The 15,571-nt window shown below is 42.8% G+C and overlaps 1 protein-coding gene and 1 long non-coding RNA gene across 2 annotated transcripts in view; one reads left to right on the forward strand and one right to left on the reverse strand.

Annotated features, from left to right (window-relative positions):
• The window catches only part of LOC133549182 (uncharacterized), a 9,397-nt gene extending 3,757 nt beyond the window's left edge, over positions 1-5,640 (forward strand). The window contains exon 3 of the long non-coding RNA XR_009806040.1: positions 3,815-5,640. This is a non-coding gene — a long non-coding RNA (uncharacterized LOC133549182). The remainder of the gene's footprint in view (positions 1-3,814) is intronic.
• Positions 1-13,612, reverse strand: part of hyal4 (hyaluronidase 4) — a 20,283-nt gene extending 6,671 nt beyond the window's left edge. Inside the window, exons 1-2 of the mRNA XM_061894357.1 lie at positions 13,457-13,612; positions 582-1,571 (exon numbers count right to left, since the gene is read on the reverse strand). Of these exons, the coding sequence (XP_061750341.1) occupies positions 582-1,538 (957 nt within the window). The 5' untranslated portion in view covers positions 1,539-1,571; positions 13,457-13,612. The remainder of the gene's footprint in view (positions 1-581; positions 1,572-13,456) is intronic.
• Between the last annotated feature and the right edge of the window lie 1,959 nt (positions 13,613-15,571).

The following is a 15,571-nucleotide window of genomic DNA, read 5'->3' on the forward strand; positions in this document are numbered from 1 at the left end:
AACAATTTTGTCTAATCTCCTTAAAGTGAACAACATTGTCAAATGATATGAACGCATGTGTTTATCACAAAGATTATCATCAAGGCTTAGGTCAGACTGATTACAAAATAAATACTAATCAAATATACTGCAAAAGAGACTTGTAAAAAGCTATGAAAAATACATTTTTATACAATTACGTAGTGTTAAAACAAAGTAAAAACTGAAAAAAATATGTTTCTGTCAATAACTCTACAATTTCACCATTTTAGTCATAATTTTTGTGCTCAAGTAACTTCACTATAAATTTAGCTGCAGACTTCTTCTGTTTGTTTGATATTGTCATTACTGCCACAAGTGGTGGGAAATGTGTATTACAACTGAGTTACCGCTGCGGCCCAGACTGACTACAGCTAAGAAACAGATCATTTTTGGCGGTCCTCTAGGGAGCGCTCACGGCCCAACTATGGTTAAGAAAGACTGGTTTACAGTATAGCGTATAAATCGCTTTGTTGAGCCAGCGGCAAAGGTACCAACAAGCGATACCTAGTTACTTCGAAGAAAGAAAAGGTAACTGAGACAAGGTCAGGGAGGGTTCTTACGTTGGTGAGGAAGGTGAGCGCCTCATCGCGGTAGCCCAGCCTCAGGTAGACGTACGCGGGCAGGTCGTAGTCCTTGGAGGTGAGCGAGGCCACGCGCAGCGCCTCCGTCACCCTGTAGCGGGAGAAGCGGAGGTTGCCCACGCTGTTGGTGTGACTCTTCCTGATGGCGACGGAGGGGAAGAGCGCCGTGCTGCTGTTCCACAGCCACCGCAGCTCGTCGTTCCTCATGCTCTCCAGCAGGGGACATAAGCCCGTGTAGTTGTCCTCATGGAGGTTGTAGTTGTGGCAGTCGGGGTAGAGGTAGAACCCCCAGAGGCCGTTGGGGCGCAGGCGCGTACCGAGCTGAATGGTCCTCTGCATGAACGCCCGGGCGCTCTTCTCAAAGCGGCGCCTCGCCAGCTCCTCGACCTGCGCCGCCGTCACGTTGATGTACGCCTGAGTGGTCAGCTCACGGGATTTCCGCCGGTAGATGTCCTTCTTGTGCCAGTTGCGGCTCCACTGAGGCCGCCAGAACTCCCAGTCAATGACTGCCAGGCCACGGAAGTCCTCGGCGGGGATGAAGTGCTTGATGTCCTGGTAGGCCTTGAACAGGTGCGTGTCCAGGCTGCAGTTCTGTGGCAGGCCGCCGTGCACGGCGCCTCCCTGCGCCGTGTAGCGGGGGTAGTTGCCCAGTCGGTTGGCGTAGAAGATGGTGACATTCTGGCCCGTCCAGTCGGCACGCGGGCTACCGTGGATGTGGAAGACGTGGTCCAGGTTGGCCGTGACGTTGTACTTTATGGCGCACATGTCCAGGGGGGCGTTCCACGCCGCTATGAAGGGCTTGCGGCCGATCAGGGGCAGCTTGGCTGGTTTCTGCCCAATGGCAGCGTGGAAGAGCAGCAGGAGCCATGAGAAGACGAGGGTGACCGGAACCACGTGCTGGGAGAGGGATGTCCCGCCTGCCGGCCCCGTGGGCATCCTGGTGATCAGTCGCAGGAGCTGTCACTCATCCTGATGAGAAAATGATGGCAATGAACATAAACATCTCTTGAAAGGTAGCCAACATTCTCCAGTCTCCTCAAAGTCATTAGAGTAAGGGTGTCCAAAGTCCGGCCTAGGGGCCTTTTGTGGCCCACACTTAATTTTTCAACAGCTTGCGGTGCATTTTAAAAAAATAATATAAAAAAACAAAAAAAACACGAAACAAAAAAAAGTGGAATAAAAGAGCAAACAGGTGAAATTTAACGAGAAAATGTTGCATTGTTGACTCTAATAACACAAAGTTGCCATGCAGTCCTTTTTTAACTTTGAAACTGTCAGTGGTCACAAAATAATAAAAACGTATCAACGTATCATAGCTGCAAAACGTGGGCCGACATTATATTGAACCCTATGGGTTAGGAATAGGATGGCACTTCAAGTTCATATGTGAGTCAAGGCAGGTGGCCAAATACATTTGGCCATACAGGTGCTGGTCATATTATTAGAATATCATGAAAAAGTTTATTTATTTCATTAATTCCATTTAGAAAGTCAAACTTGTAGAATGTGTACATTCATTCCAAACAGACTGATACATTTCAAGTGTTTTTTGCCAAAAAGGAGATGATTATAGCTGACAACCAATGAAAACCCTAAATTCAACATCTCAGAAAATTTGAATATGGTGAAAAGGTCAGATATTGAAGACACCTGGTGCCACACTCTAATTAGCTAACTAACTAACTCAAAACACCTGGAAAAGCCTTTAAATGGTCTCTCGTTTTGATTCTGTATGACACACAATCATGGGGAAGACTGCTGACTTGACAACTGTCCAAAAGATGACCATTGATACTTTAAAGAAGGAGGGCAAGACACAAAAGGTCATTGCCAAAGAGGTTGGATGTTCCCAGAGATCTGTGTCCAAGCACATTAATAGAGAGGCGAAGAGAAGACAAAGATGTGGTAGAAAAAAGTGTACAAGCAAGAGGGATAACCGCGCCCTGGAGAGGATTGTCAAACAAAACCGATTCAAAAATGTGGGGGAGATCCACAAAGAGTGGACTGCAGCTAGAGTCAGTGCTTCAAGAACCACCACGCACCGACGTATGCAAGATATGGGCTTCAGGTGTCGCATTCCTTGTGTAAAGCCACTCTTGAATAAGAGACAACGTCAAAAGCGTCTCGCCTGGGCTCAAGACAAAAAGGACTGGACTGCTGCTGAGTTGTCCAAAGTTATGTTTTCAGATGAAAGTAAATTTTGTATCTCCTTTGGAAATCAAGGTCCCAGAGTCTGGAGGAAGACAGGAGAGGCACAGAATCCACATTGCCTGAAGTCCAGTGTCAAATTTCCACAATCGGTAATGGTCTGGGGTGCCATGTCATCTGCTGGTGTTGGTTCACTGTGTTTCCTGAGGTCTAGGGTCAATGCAGCAGTCTACCAGGAAGTTTTAGAACACTTTATGCTGCCGGCCGCGGACCAATTTTATGGAAGTGAAGATTTCATTTTCCAACATGACTTGGCACTTGCACACAGTGCCAAATCCACCAGTACCTGGTTTAAGGACCATGGTATCCCTGTTCTTGATTGGCCTGCAAACTCACCTGACCTTAACCCCATAGAAAACCTATGGGGTATTGTGAAGCGGAAGATGCGAGATGCCAGACCCAACAATGCTGAAAAGCAGAAGGCCACTATTAAAGCAAGCTGGGCTCTCATAACACCTGAGGAGTGCAACAGACTGGTGGACTCCATGCCACGCCGTATTGCTGCAGCAATTCAGGCAAAAGGAGCTGCAACTAAGTATTGCTTGCCGTACATGCTGAAACTTTCCATGTTCATACTTTTCAGTTGGCCCACATTTCTAAAAAAATAATTTTTGGTACTAGTCGTAACTAATATTCTAATTTTCTGAGATACTGAATTTGGGATTTTCAGTAATTGTCAGTACTAATCATCAAAATTTAAAGAAATAAACATTTCAAATATATCACTATGTGTGTAATGAATTGATATAATATGTAAGTTTCGCGTTCTGAATATAATTACTGAAATAAATCAACTTTTTCATGATATTCTAATAATATGAACAGCACCTGTATAGTATATGACTTATTTTTAACACTTTAATAACTGGGACCCTTTCGGATCTTTGGGACCTTTAACAGTCACCAAAATTGAGGGAAGGCTTATATTTGGTGTTGCTTTTGAAAATGGACAATACCACAATGCATGCTTTCGCTTTACTTTTCTTTTTTTTCCCGCTCTTCAGTGTGTGGCCCTCAGTGGAAAACATTTGGACACCCCTGCTTTAAATCTTTGTTTTTTTTCACCGTTCATGGACGACAAAGCTGGAGGACTTTCCACAATTTTACTTTATTCTGGAATTACACGCTGCATTACAAAGAAATCCTTCTACATATTTGGAGTAATAAGCGACTCCCTAATTGTCTTGATTCCTGTAGCGAGACATTTTGAACATGTATGTTTCCAAAGGTCAGAGGTCACAGCGAGGAAGTCTCGTGACATCCACAGAGCTGAAACACGAGCTGAACGCTCTGACCGCAGCTGGAGCCTCAATGAAAGACGCTCCGGCCAAGCGTCTCGTTGTGGTTTGTGGCATCACAGGCGCTGTCGTGCGGTCCCAACATGTCGCCCAACAAGCATGAGTCCACTCTTACATGAAACAGGATCCTAGTCAGCAGGTCATGACGTGAAGCAGGAAGTACAACCATGTCAGCAGGTCATGACTTGAAACAGGAAGTGTCAATCAATCAATGTTTATTTCTATGGCCCTAAATCACAATTGTCTCAAAGAGTTGCACAAGCCACAACGACATCTTTGGTTCAGATCTCACATAAGGGCAAGGAAAGACTCACAACCCAGTGGGATGTCAATGTGAATGACTATGAGAAACCTTGGAGAGGACCACAGATGTGGGTGACCCCCCCACATCAAGTACGACCATGTCAGCAGGTCATGACAAGAAACAGGAAGTATGTGGTAAGGACCATGTTAGTGTGTCATGACACGAAACAGGAAGTACCGTATTTTTCGGACTATAAGTCTCAGTTTTTTTCATAATTTGGCCGGGGGTGCGACTTATACTTAGGCGCGACTTATGTGTGGAATTATTAACACATTACCGTAAAATATCAAATAATATTATTTAGCTCATTCACGTAAGAGACTAGACGTATAAGATTTCATGGGATTTAGCAATTAGGAGTGACAGATTGTTTGTTAAACATATAGCATGTTCTATATGTTATAGTTATTTGAATGACTCTTACCATAATATGTTACGTTAACATACCAGGCACCTTCTCAGTTGGTTATTTATGCGTCATATAACATACACTTATTCAGCCTGTTGTTCACTATTCTTTATTTATTTTAAAATTGCCTTTCAAATGTCTATTCTTGGTGTTGGGTTTTATCAAATAAATTTCCCCCAAAAATGCGACTTATACTCCAGTGCGACTTATATATGTTTTTTTTTTCTTCTTTATTATGCATTTTCGGCAGGTGCGATTTATACTCCGGAGCGACTTATAGTCCGGAAAATAGGGTATGTGATAAGGCCCATGTTAGCAGGTCATGACACGAAACAGGAAGTATGTGGTAAGGACCATGCTAGCAGGTCATGACATGAAACAGGAAGTATGTGGTGAGGCCATTGCTAGCAGGTCATGTGCACACCAGGAAGTAGTTGGAGTTCAATGTGTTGACCCTCCTTATTGGGACTTTCCAGCCAAGCCCGGAGCTTCCTTTGTTTTTTCACCGCACCTTTGGGAAGGGTTGGGTGTTTGTGGATTGACGGACTCTTATTGAAGACAGTGCGTGGTATGCTGCTTGGACTCGCTGAACTCAGGAAGGACAAACCGGATTCCAGGAAGGAGCGAGGCGGACGGGATAGGTTGGATTGAACCCGAGGCCAACTGCCATGTAAACCACTACACGACCAACGTACACGTGCTGTTCTGCATAGGCAGTGATTGGGGATGTAAAGTTGTGAAAATGTCATATCACGGTGAGTGTGACCAAAATGATCACATTTCTTTTGTTGAATGTGCTGAAAAAGTACTTCTAACCCATATTTGCCAACCTTGAGACCTCTGATTTCAGGGGGTGGGGGGCGTGGTCGGGGGTGGAGCGCGGGGCGTGGTTAAGAGTCAAATATTTTTTATATATATATATATATATATATATATATATATATATATATATATATATATATATATATATATATATATATATATATATATATATATATAATACTTGACTTTCAGTGAATTCTAGCTATATATATATATATTTATCTTATTATATATATATATATATATATATAAGTAAAATAAATACTTGAATTTCTATGTTCATTTATTTACACATATACACACACATAACACTCATCTACTTATTGTTTAGTTAAGGGTTTAAATGTCCATCTTTGTTCTAGTCTCTGTCACTATTTTTCTAACCACAGCTAGACTCTCTGGCGGAGAAGAAGTCTAGCAAAACTCCTAGCCATTATGAACAACACCTCCCACCCACTACACTCGGACCTTGCGGAGAGAATGAGCAGGTTCAGTGGAAGGCTCAGACTCCCAAAATGTAACACGGAACAACACAGGAGATCCTTCATACCGACAGCCATTAAACTGTATAATGCATATGTTCCTTGACTGCACTTAAATGTAGAATATACGTAGAATATATTTATATTATTCATATATTATATATATAATATATTATATATATTATTTATTATTATCATTGTTTATTGTGAGCGAACTGTGGTGCAGAATTAAATAAAGTACATTCTATTCTACATTCTATTCTATGTACAGTAGATGGCAGGATTGTCCTGTTTAAGAGTGTCAGAAGTTCACAACATTGGAGCTTACGACAGACGAACTGCTTTACGGTAGATGAAAATATGACTGCTGTTGTTGTGTGTTATTACCGGGCTGGGAGGACTTTAATGAAACTGCCGAACAATAAACCCACATAAGAAACCAAGAACTCGCCCTTGATCATTCTACAGTTATAACGTCATTGGGCAGACACGCTCTTTATACTGTGGGAAAGCGGACTTGAAAACAGACTGTCGACGCGTCACTCAGGTCTGCTTGGAGCTGGATAGGGTGTGGCCTCCAGCTACACCTGAATTTCAGGAGATTTTCGGGAGAAAATTTGTCGTGGGAGGTTTTCGGGAGAGGCGCTGAATTTCGGGAGTCTCCCGGAAAATCCGTGAGGGTTGGCAAGTATGTTCTAACCACACTGAAATATTTTAACAGAGTTGAAATTCAAAAACACATGAAATAAATAGACACAAATACTGTACATAAAATAAAACACGCGCCAACTTTATTGGCAGGAAAAAGATAGAATACTGTTATGGCTTTTTAGGAGCCATTAATTAGTTCAACTTCTTCCTTTTTAATTTGTAAATATTTGACAGTGTTTTTTTTCAATAGTAAAAGAAAAATGGCTGTTGGGCGCTTTTATTTCGAGTTTATGTTAACTGTCTGTTGTAAACACTTGTGTCGTATTCCTCTCAGTGTAGAGCGATCACTGTGTCACATCATTTAATGTAGACTTGCAAGTCTTTTAAGTGGCCTGCCACATCATTAAAGTTGTCCGCCACGTCATTTGAAGTGGTCCGCCATGGCATTTAATGTTTTTTAATGTAGACTTCCATATCTTTTATGTAACCTGCCATTTCATATAATGTTGTTTTCCGCATCATTTAACGTGGTCTTCTATGTCATTTTATGTAGTGTTCCACATCTTTAAAGTGGCCTGCTACATAGTTAATAGTCATAAAATGTTGTTTTCTGCATCATTTAACATGGTCTTACAAATTTAAAATGGACTGCCACATCATTAACGTGGTTGGCCACGTAAAGAAATGTTGTTTTCTGCATCATTAAACGTGGTCTTCTATGTCATTTAATGTAGTCTTCCACATCATTAAATTGGCCTGCCATATCATTAATGTCATAAAATGTTGTTTTCCGCATCATTTAACATGGTCTTACAAATTTAAAATGGACTGCCACGTCATTAACGTGGTTGGCCATGTCAAGAAATGTTTGTGAACGACTCTGACCATCGTAACGTGGATTGCATGGATCATCCAGGAAGGATATCGCTGAGCAGGTTTGACTCTCGTTTATTATTTCAATAAACATTTCTGTGTCCCAGTCGATCGTGCCGATTTCCTGCGCTTCCTCCTCTGCTGCTCGTCTCGGCTGGCCTTTCGGTCGCCGGTGACTCTTGTCTTCCTCGGGGGCTCATCGTTCGCTCGTCTCGTTCGTCTGGTTGTCTTCGCTTCTGTTTTGCTGTTTTCCCTCAATCTCTTTCCCCCTCCTTCCTCCTTCTCCTCTCTTAAATGCTGTGAGGAGATGGACAGATTGAGACCCAGTGTGTGTGTTACGCACCTGACTTTGATTATTGTGGCGTTGCTCCAGGCACACCCCGCCTCCTTGTTCAGCTGCATCCTTTGCCTCCTGGCTGCCATCTTGAGTAGGACCACGTTTTGCCCTACCCCACTGTCGGCCCGTCGGCTCCGGCTCTCCACAGTTCTCCATCGCCAAACTCAAGCCGGGGCCTTAGTCCAGCTGAGTCTACTCCCCCCTCCCTTTTCAGAAGGAGCAAGAAAAAAAAACTGCCCCGGCCACCTGTCTTCTCCTTGCCTTCTTTGTCTTTCCTTTGTCCCTTCCTTTTTCTTTGTTTTCTTTGTATTCTTCTTTGTCCTCTTTGACTCCTTCTTTGTCCTCTTTGATTTCTTCTTCATCCTCTTTGACTTCATATTTGTCCTCTTTGACTTATTCTTCATCCTCTTTGACTTGTTCTTTGTCCTCTTTGACTTCTTTGTCCTTTTTGACTTCTTTGTCCTTTTCTTGAATTTCTTCAAGTCCTTCTTCTTTCTCAATTTCTTGAGTTTTTTCCACTCTTCTTCTCTACGTTCTTCTTCATCTTCGTAATTTTCCTGAATTTCTTCACGTATTTCTTCCTCTTTCTCAATTTCTTGATCTTCTTCAACTATTTCTTCTTCTCTATCATTTTCTTGAACTTCAACTTCTTCTTTAACTTCATCTTCACCTTCTTCTTCATCTTCAACTTCTTCATCTTCATCATGTTCTTGAACCCCCACCCCCACGGTTTGCCTTACCCTGCTGTTGGCCTGTCGGCTCTGGCTCTCCACAATGTTGTTTCACGCATCATTAAACGTGGTCTTCTATGTCATTTAATGTAGTCTTCCACATCTTTTAAAGTGGCCTGCCACATCATTAATGTCATAAAACGTTGTTTTCCGCCTAATTTAACGTGGACTTCTACGTCATTTAATGTAGTCTTTCACATCTTTTAAAGTGGTCTGCCACATCATTGATGTCATAAAGTGTTGTTTTCCGCATCATTTAACATGGTCTTACACGTCATTTTATGTGGCGCAAACCCACTGAAATGTGTTGTTGTTTATGCTATGGCGCCATCTTTTGGATGAGGTCCTGCTATACTGCATTGCCCTTCTATTTAGACTGAGCTTTCAACCTAAAGTACATTTGTCTTCTCGCCATCCATAATGGTCTACTCGTACGGATTCTTAATTCATCACTCCAAGCAACGTTTGTAACTTTTAAAATACAACTAAAACAATTCTTGCTTTCTAAACCGTGCCATGTCTGATGTCTGTAGGAGAGTTTTAATGCATATTTGTATGTGCTATGGTAATGTATCCATCCATCCATTTTCTACCGCTTATTCCCTTTGGGGTCGCGGGGGTCGCTGGTGCCTACCTCAGCTACAATCGGGCGGAAGGCGGTGTACACCCTGGACAAGTCGCCACCTCATCGCAGGGCCAACACAGATAGACAACATTCACACTCACATTCACACACTAGGGCCAATTTAGTGTTGCCAATCAACCTATCCCCAGGTGCATGTCTTTGGAAGTGGGAGGAAACCGGAGTACCTGGAGGGAACCCACGCATTACCGGGGAGGACATGCAAATTCCACACAGAAAGATCCCGAGCCCGGGGTTGAACCCTGACTACTCAGGACCTTTGTATTGTGAGGCAGACGCACTAACCCCTCTGCCAGTGTGAAGCCCTATGGTAATGTAATGGTAAGGTAATATGCTAACTTGTGTACGAGTGTCTGTGTTAGTATTATTAACTTACGACGGCATTCTTTTTGTATTGTAAATACAAATATAATACATTACCATTAAATTCACCAAAACGTCACTGTGGGGTTATTGAGTTTGTTTAGCTGATTGGAGAGCAAGCTTGTGCAGCTGGGGGGTCCATGACGAGGACATATGTTTTGTTTGATCAGCCGTTTTACTGCCGTGTTACAGGTAACTAAGGTATGTAAATAAACATTTACAAAATATTTCTGTATAAATAACCCATTTCACAACGTATATATCGGCAGCTTATAGTGCGGTGCGGCTAAAATATGGAAACATATTTATTTCCTCTAAAAAATGTGGGTGCAGATTAAATCTTTCTATAGTCCGGAACCTACACTAACATTTATGTTGTCACAACATTTTGAAAAAGCTGACATGGAATCAAACACTCCAGGCAGAAACATTCACATGAAAAAGAGCCTGTCAACATTGTGGAGGCCCTGAAAAAAAGCCCGCTAAGAAACGCTCCGGCCTGCGGGTCAGCCTGGAAGTGATTAGCAGAAGATTGTTGATGCTCGCGGTTCTTGCGGTTCCTCTCCTTCAAGCAAGACGCCGTCTGATTGTCTCTGCTGGAAAATGTTGTGAATGTGAGCCTCAGTCGCCAGGAGGTTTGGCTCAGGTTCGGATCCAGTGTGTGTGTGTGGGGGGGGGAGTTCTTTGTGACTACGAACCAAGCTTCATGTTTCCTGCAAGACCAGTGCTACATCCAGTCCTGCACGGGATCAGTAACATGACCACAGCAAAGGTCAAAGAAGCAAGTTCAGAGTTTGGAATGGGGACGTGTAATTTAAAAATAACACTTAAAAAAAGGACACTTGACACTTTTGGTTTGATGTTTGGAATTCAAGCTAGAGTCCAAACAGCTTGCCAAAGAGCAGCAGCCAAAAAAAGAGATTTCCTCACACGCGCCATCTGTCATGTAAACAAGTCCGCCATCGCACCTCACTCATGGATGCTGACTCTGGGAATGTTTCTGCACTAGAGATGCAACCATGAATGCTAGGGATAATAACCACGGTAAAACTCCCGCCGTTTTTGATTAATTAAAAAAAAAAACTCATGGCGCTAGCTCGCTAAAATGCTAACATGACAAGACATTAACTAGTTTTTTCTTTCCGCTGACGGCCACGATGATAGCAAACCCAATGAAAAAGTGTATTATTGTTTGTGCTATGGCGCCATCTTTTGAACGAAGTGCTGCAGTACTGCATTGCAACATTATTATTTTGTGGAGCCTGTTGGAAATAACTCCTCGCCATAAACCATCAAAACTCTCTTGGCTTACTTCAAATGATCAGATCTCCGTCCAAACTGATTTGAGGTTAAGGCCTGATCATGACTGGACATCGATACCGACACCAATACCGCTGCCTTGGGGTGGAAAATGATAACGGTCACAACTTTCTTCCACATGCTTGGATCTTCCTGAGTTTTTGATAGTGGGTCGACCAAGGACGTGACTGCATGCGTCACGCGTTCCCACAGACTCTCCTGAAGCCAGAGTTGGACAGGGCTGCAAGGACCTGCATTGCAACAATATTCTATTGTAGTGCCTGTCGGAAATAACTCCTCGCCATCAACCATCAAAACTGTCTCGACCAAATGATCAGATCTCCGTCCAAACTGATTTGAGGTTGAGGCCTGATCATGACTGAACATCGATACCGACACCAATACCACTGCTTTGGGGTGGAAAATTATAACGGTTACAACTTTCTTCCACATGCTTGGATCTTCCTGAGTTTTTGATAGTGGGTCGACCAAGGACGTGACTCCCACAGACTCATGAACCCTGAGTTAGACGGGGCTGCAAGGACCCATTCAATGCTGCTTGAAGCTGTAATTTACCTTAGTTTGTGTGGACTTTCTGTGTCTGGACTGCAACCGCATTGTGGGATAAAAGAGTATATCCTTTCCATATAATAGCATAATATACTTTACAATAGTCTTGTAGGAACACCCACACAAAATACCATACTTTCCGGACTATAAGGCGCAGTTAAAATCCTTTAATTATCTCAAAATCGACAGTGCGCCTTATAACCCGGTGCGCCTAATGTATGGAACAATTCTGGTTGTGCTTACCAACCTTGAAGCAATTTCATTTGGTACTTGTTGTAATGTAACTGTGACCAGTAGATGGTAGTCACACATAAGGGATACGTAGAGACTGCAAGATGAAGCCAGTAAACAACACCAAAACTTAAATTTTTCCATCGAAAATAAAGAACATTACACACTGCAGTCAAAAATCCATCAAAATTCTTTAGTAGGGACTTTGAAGCCGCTCCGCTTGATGGCTTGTCAGCCCATTGCGGCTACCGTTGTCAGAGATACAAGTATTACTATGGTGTGTGTGTGTATAAGGACCGCAAAATAGCACCCATTAGCAGACACATTATCTGTTTCGCAATATTATGCAAAACCAACTTTTCTTACCTTCTGGTACCTGCTGATGTGTATTTGAGCTCTGCATAAGTCCGGAAAACTTGCGCATCGCCACCACTGTATTCTGTGCCGACACCGTAGTCGATAAGCTTCTTCTTGTCTCTTGCCATTCACCCTCTTCTGTTGCCATTTCTAATAATAAAGTAGCGTAAAGTTCTAACTTTCATCTCACTATGGAAGTGCTAAAAATGACCAGTGTAGCGGGTTTACATAATTCACCCACGGAATTTTAATTATTAGAGAGTTCCGGTCGGATGGTTGTTGCTGCACTAGTGAGCCATGGAGGAGAAGATGCTGCTCCGTCTGAATGTCATTAAAACAGTTAGCACCATCTTTTGACACTTCCACTCCCGTCCTTGCACGCTACACCAAAGATGACGGGGAGAAGACACTGTCGAAGGTGAGCCACATAAATAAGACCGCCTACAATACGGCGCATCCTGAAGAGACTGTCAGAAAGCGACTTGAAGATGGTCTTTAAAACATAATCTATGCAACATTTTGACCAAGGAACCACCATCGCATGTTATGTAGACCACAAGGAAATGTTTTAAATTCAGAAAAAAGTAATAATAATATGACCCCTTTAATGTGCCTTGATAATCTGATGCGCCTTTTGTATGAACAAATACCCGAATAAACCCGCTTAATCCGGTGCGCCCTATGATTCCAGAAAATACGGTAGCTTCTTCAACAGCTCCCATTCCCCCTGGAAGACTTTCAACAATGTTTTGGAGCGAGTCCATCCTAGAGCTGCTTGAACTCCTCGAAGAATGACTTTGTCCACTTGAAAGAGAAAATAGTCTTCACCAAAATCAACAATTGTCCAACATGTCCTGCTAAAATGAAGAACAAAGACCTCGGAACACACTGTCGTTGGTACATTCACTGAGCAGACCCTCCATCACCTCAGCGGGCAAAAAGTCTTGAAACAGTTTTTGGTTTCAACTTGTGACAGTTACAGCGGAAAGTAAGTTCTGTTGTTGGTTCCCTGGCCGGCATTCCTTCACGCTGCGACCACCTTCTTTACAAGCGCTAAATACGGTCTTTACCAGTCATGACCCAAACCCAAACTGCATTGTAAACACCTCACATCCACCAAACAAAGTGCCATGTGCATTTTTCAACATTCCTGCCATGACGGGGCCTGTCTCCTCCCGTCTCCTCCCGCTCCCTGCATCAGCAGCAGACTCCCAAGATAAACCGGACAGCGAAGAAAATAGGTGACAAAAGCCAAACGAACAGTGACGCTGCTCACCTGTAGATGACGCTGCACGGGGGTCTCTCATTAGGGTTCACCACCAGGGGGTCATGTTGGCCCCAACTCATGCACTCTCTCTGACAGACTGCGTGCCAGGCAAGCCCGCCATGCTGACTTTTATACTGCCCGGAGGGGAGCGGGAGGAGGGAGCGCCTCAACACAGCCATTACAACACAGGGAGGAGGGCGAGCGACATAGACACACTGTGGAGAGAGAGAGAGAGACAGGAATGCTTTTAAATCCCGAGTTGAGCTCCTCGCAAGGACGGCGCTCTCTGGAGGACTCGTCCACTTCAATCAGCAGCATAACGCAACATGACAAGTACGCTATGTAGTTCACACTCCAACCCCCAGGGGTCGGCATGTAAGCACAAGGTGCATCGTATTGTTTTGATTTCCTGTCTTTTGGATGCTTTGCTAGCCGGATTAAATTATTACATTTTGTTCTGCTAGCGATGCCATGATCGATGACATTCGTTACCACTAGTGTTGTCCCGATACCAATATTTTGGTACCGGAACCGGTACTAATTAAGATATTTTCTAAATAAAGAGGACCACAAAAAATTACATTGTTGGCTCTATTTTAACAAAAAATCTTACTGTACATTAAACATATGTTACATCCACAGTGGATTGGTCTGTTGCAAGTTTGTCCTTACATGAAATGGTGAACATACAAGACAACTTGTCTTTTAGTAGTAAGTAAACAAACAAAGGCTCCTAATTTAGTGAGTGAAGTATATTTATATAGCGCTTTTTCTCTAGTGACTCAAAGCGCTTTACATAGTGAAACCCAATATCTAAGTTACATTTAAACCAGTGTGGGTGGCACTGGGAGCAGGTGGGTAAAGTGTCTTGCCCAAGGACACAACGGCAGTGACTAGGATGGCGGAAGCGGGAATCGAACCTGCAACCCTCAAATTGCTGACACGGCCACTCTACCAACCGAGCTATACCGCCCCAATTTAGCTGCTTACATATGCAGGAACATATTGTGTCATTTATCATTCTATTATTTTGTCAAAATTATTAAGGACAAGTGGTAGAAAATGAATTATTAATCTACTTGTTCATTTCCTGTTAATATATGCTTACTTTCTCTTTTAGCATGTTCTGTCTACACTTCTGTTAAAATGTAATAATCACTTATCCTTCTTTTGTTTGGATGCTTTACATTAGTTTTGGGTGATACCACAAATTTGGGTATCGATCCAATACCAAGTCATTACAGGATCATACATTGGTCATATTCAAAGTCCTCATGGTTCCAGGGACATATTTCCTGAGTTTATATACATAATATAAATTGTTTTTAAATGTTAGAAGATTTTGTGACGCTAAAAAATATCGATGTTATAATAGTAGTATCGACTGGAAAGGCTCCTGTACTTGGTATCATTACTGTGGATGTTAATTGTAGATCCACCCATGGCGTTTGTTTACATTGTGACGCCGGTGGGCTACGGTGTGTAGTGAAGCATGTTTAGCTATTCTTTGTCCTGCAGTGATAATGGTACTTGTAAGAAACTTACTTTATTTGCCGCCGTGGAGGCGAGGATTAGAGATTTAGAAGTAGCTAAAACACTGCAGACTGCAGATGGACTTTAGTCGCTAGCTAGCTAGACATGTCTTAAAGCACCTCTTTCTGAGGGCGTTTCAGTGTTATAACTTCACTTTTATTGTTAGTTTTGAAGCCAAAATGGGTCCATTTCCCCTTTTCTGTCTACACATTGTGTCTGCTTGTATGTATTCCATGTGTGTGCGCACCAAAGTTGTGGACTCGAGTCATGAATTTGGTACTTTAGACTCGACTTGACAAAATGTAAAGAGACTTGCAACTTGACTTAGACTTTAACATCAATGACTTGTGACTTCACTTGGACTTGAGCCTTTTGACCTGACAAGACTTGCTACTTTCCCCAAAACCGAAAGATAAAAAAGTTATTCAGGAGCGCTCCGTATCTTTCATTGTGTACGTGTGTGTGTCTGTCAGCGTGTGTGCTGTCAGAACAACATCCAATCAAATTACATCCACGTTGCTTTCATCCTTCAGCATTCAACCAATCAAAATGCAGGACAACCAACGAAGAAGAGCTGTCCAAACAACGCGC

This window comes from Nerophis ophidion, linkage group LG03 (assembly GCF_033978795.1).
Source record: "Nerophis ophidion isolate RoL-2023_Sa linkage group LG03, RoL_Noph_v1.0, whole genome shotgun sequence".
Lineage (NCBI taxonomy): Eukaryota > Metazoa > Chordata > Actinopteri > Syngnathiformes > Syngnathidae > Nerophis > Nerophis ophidion.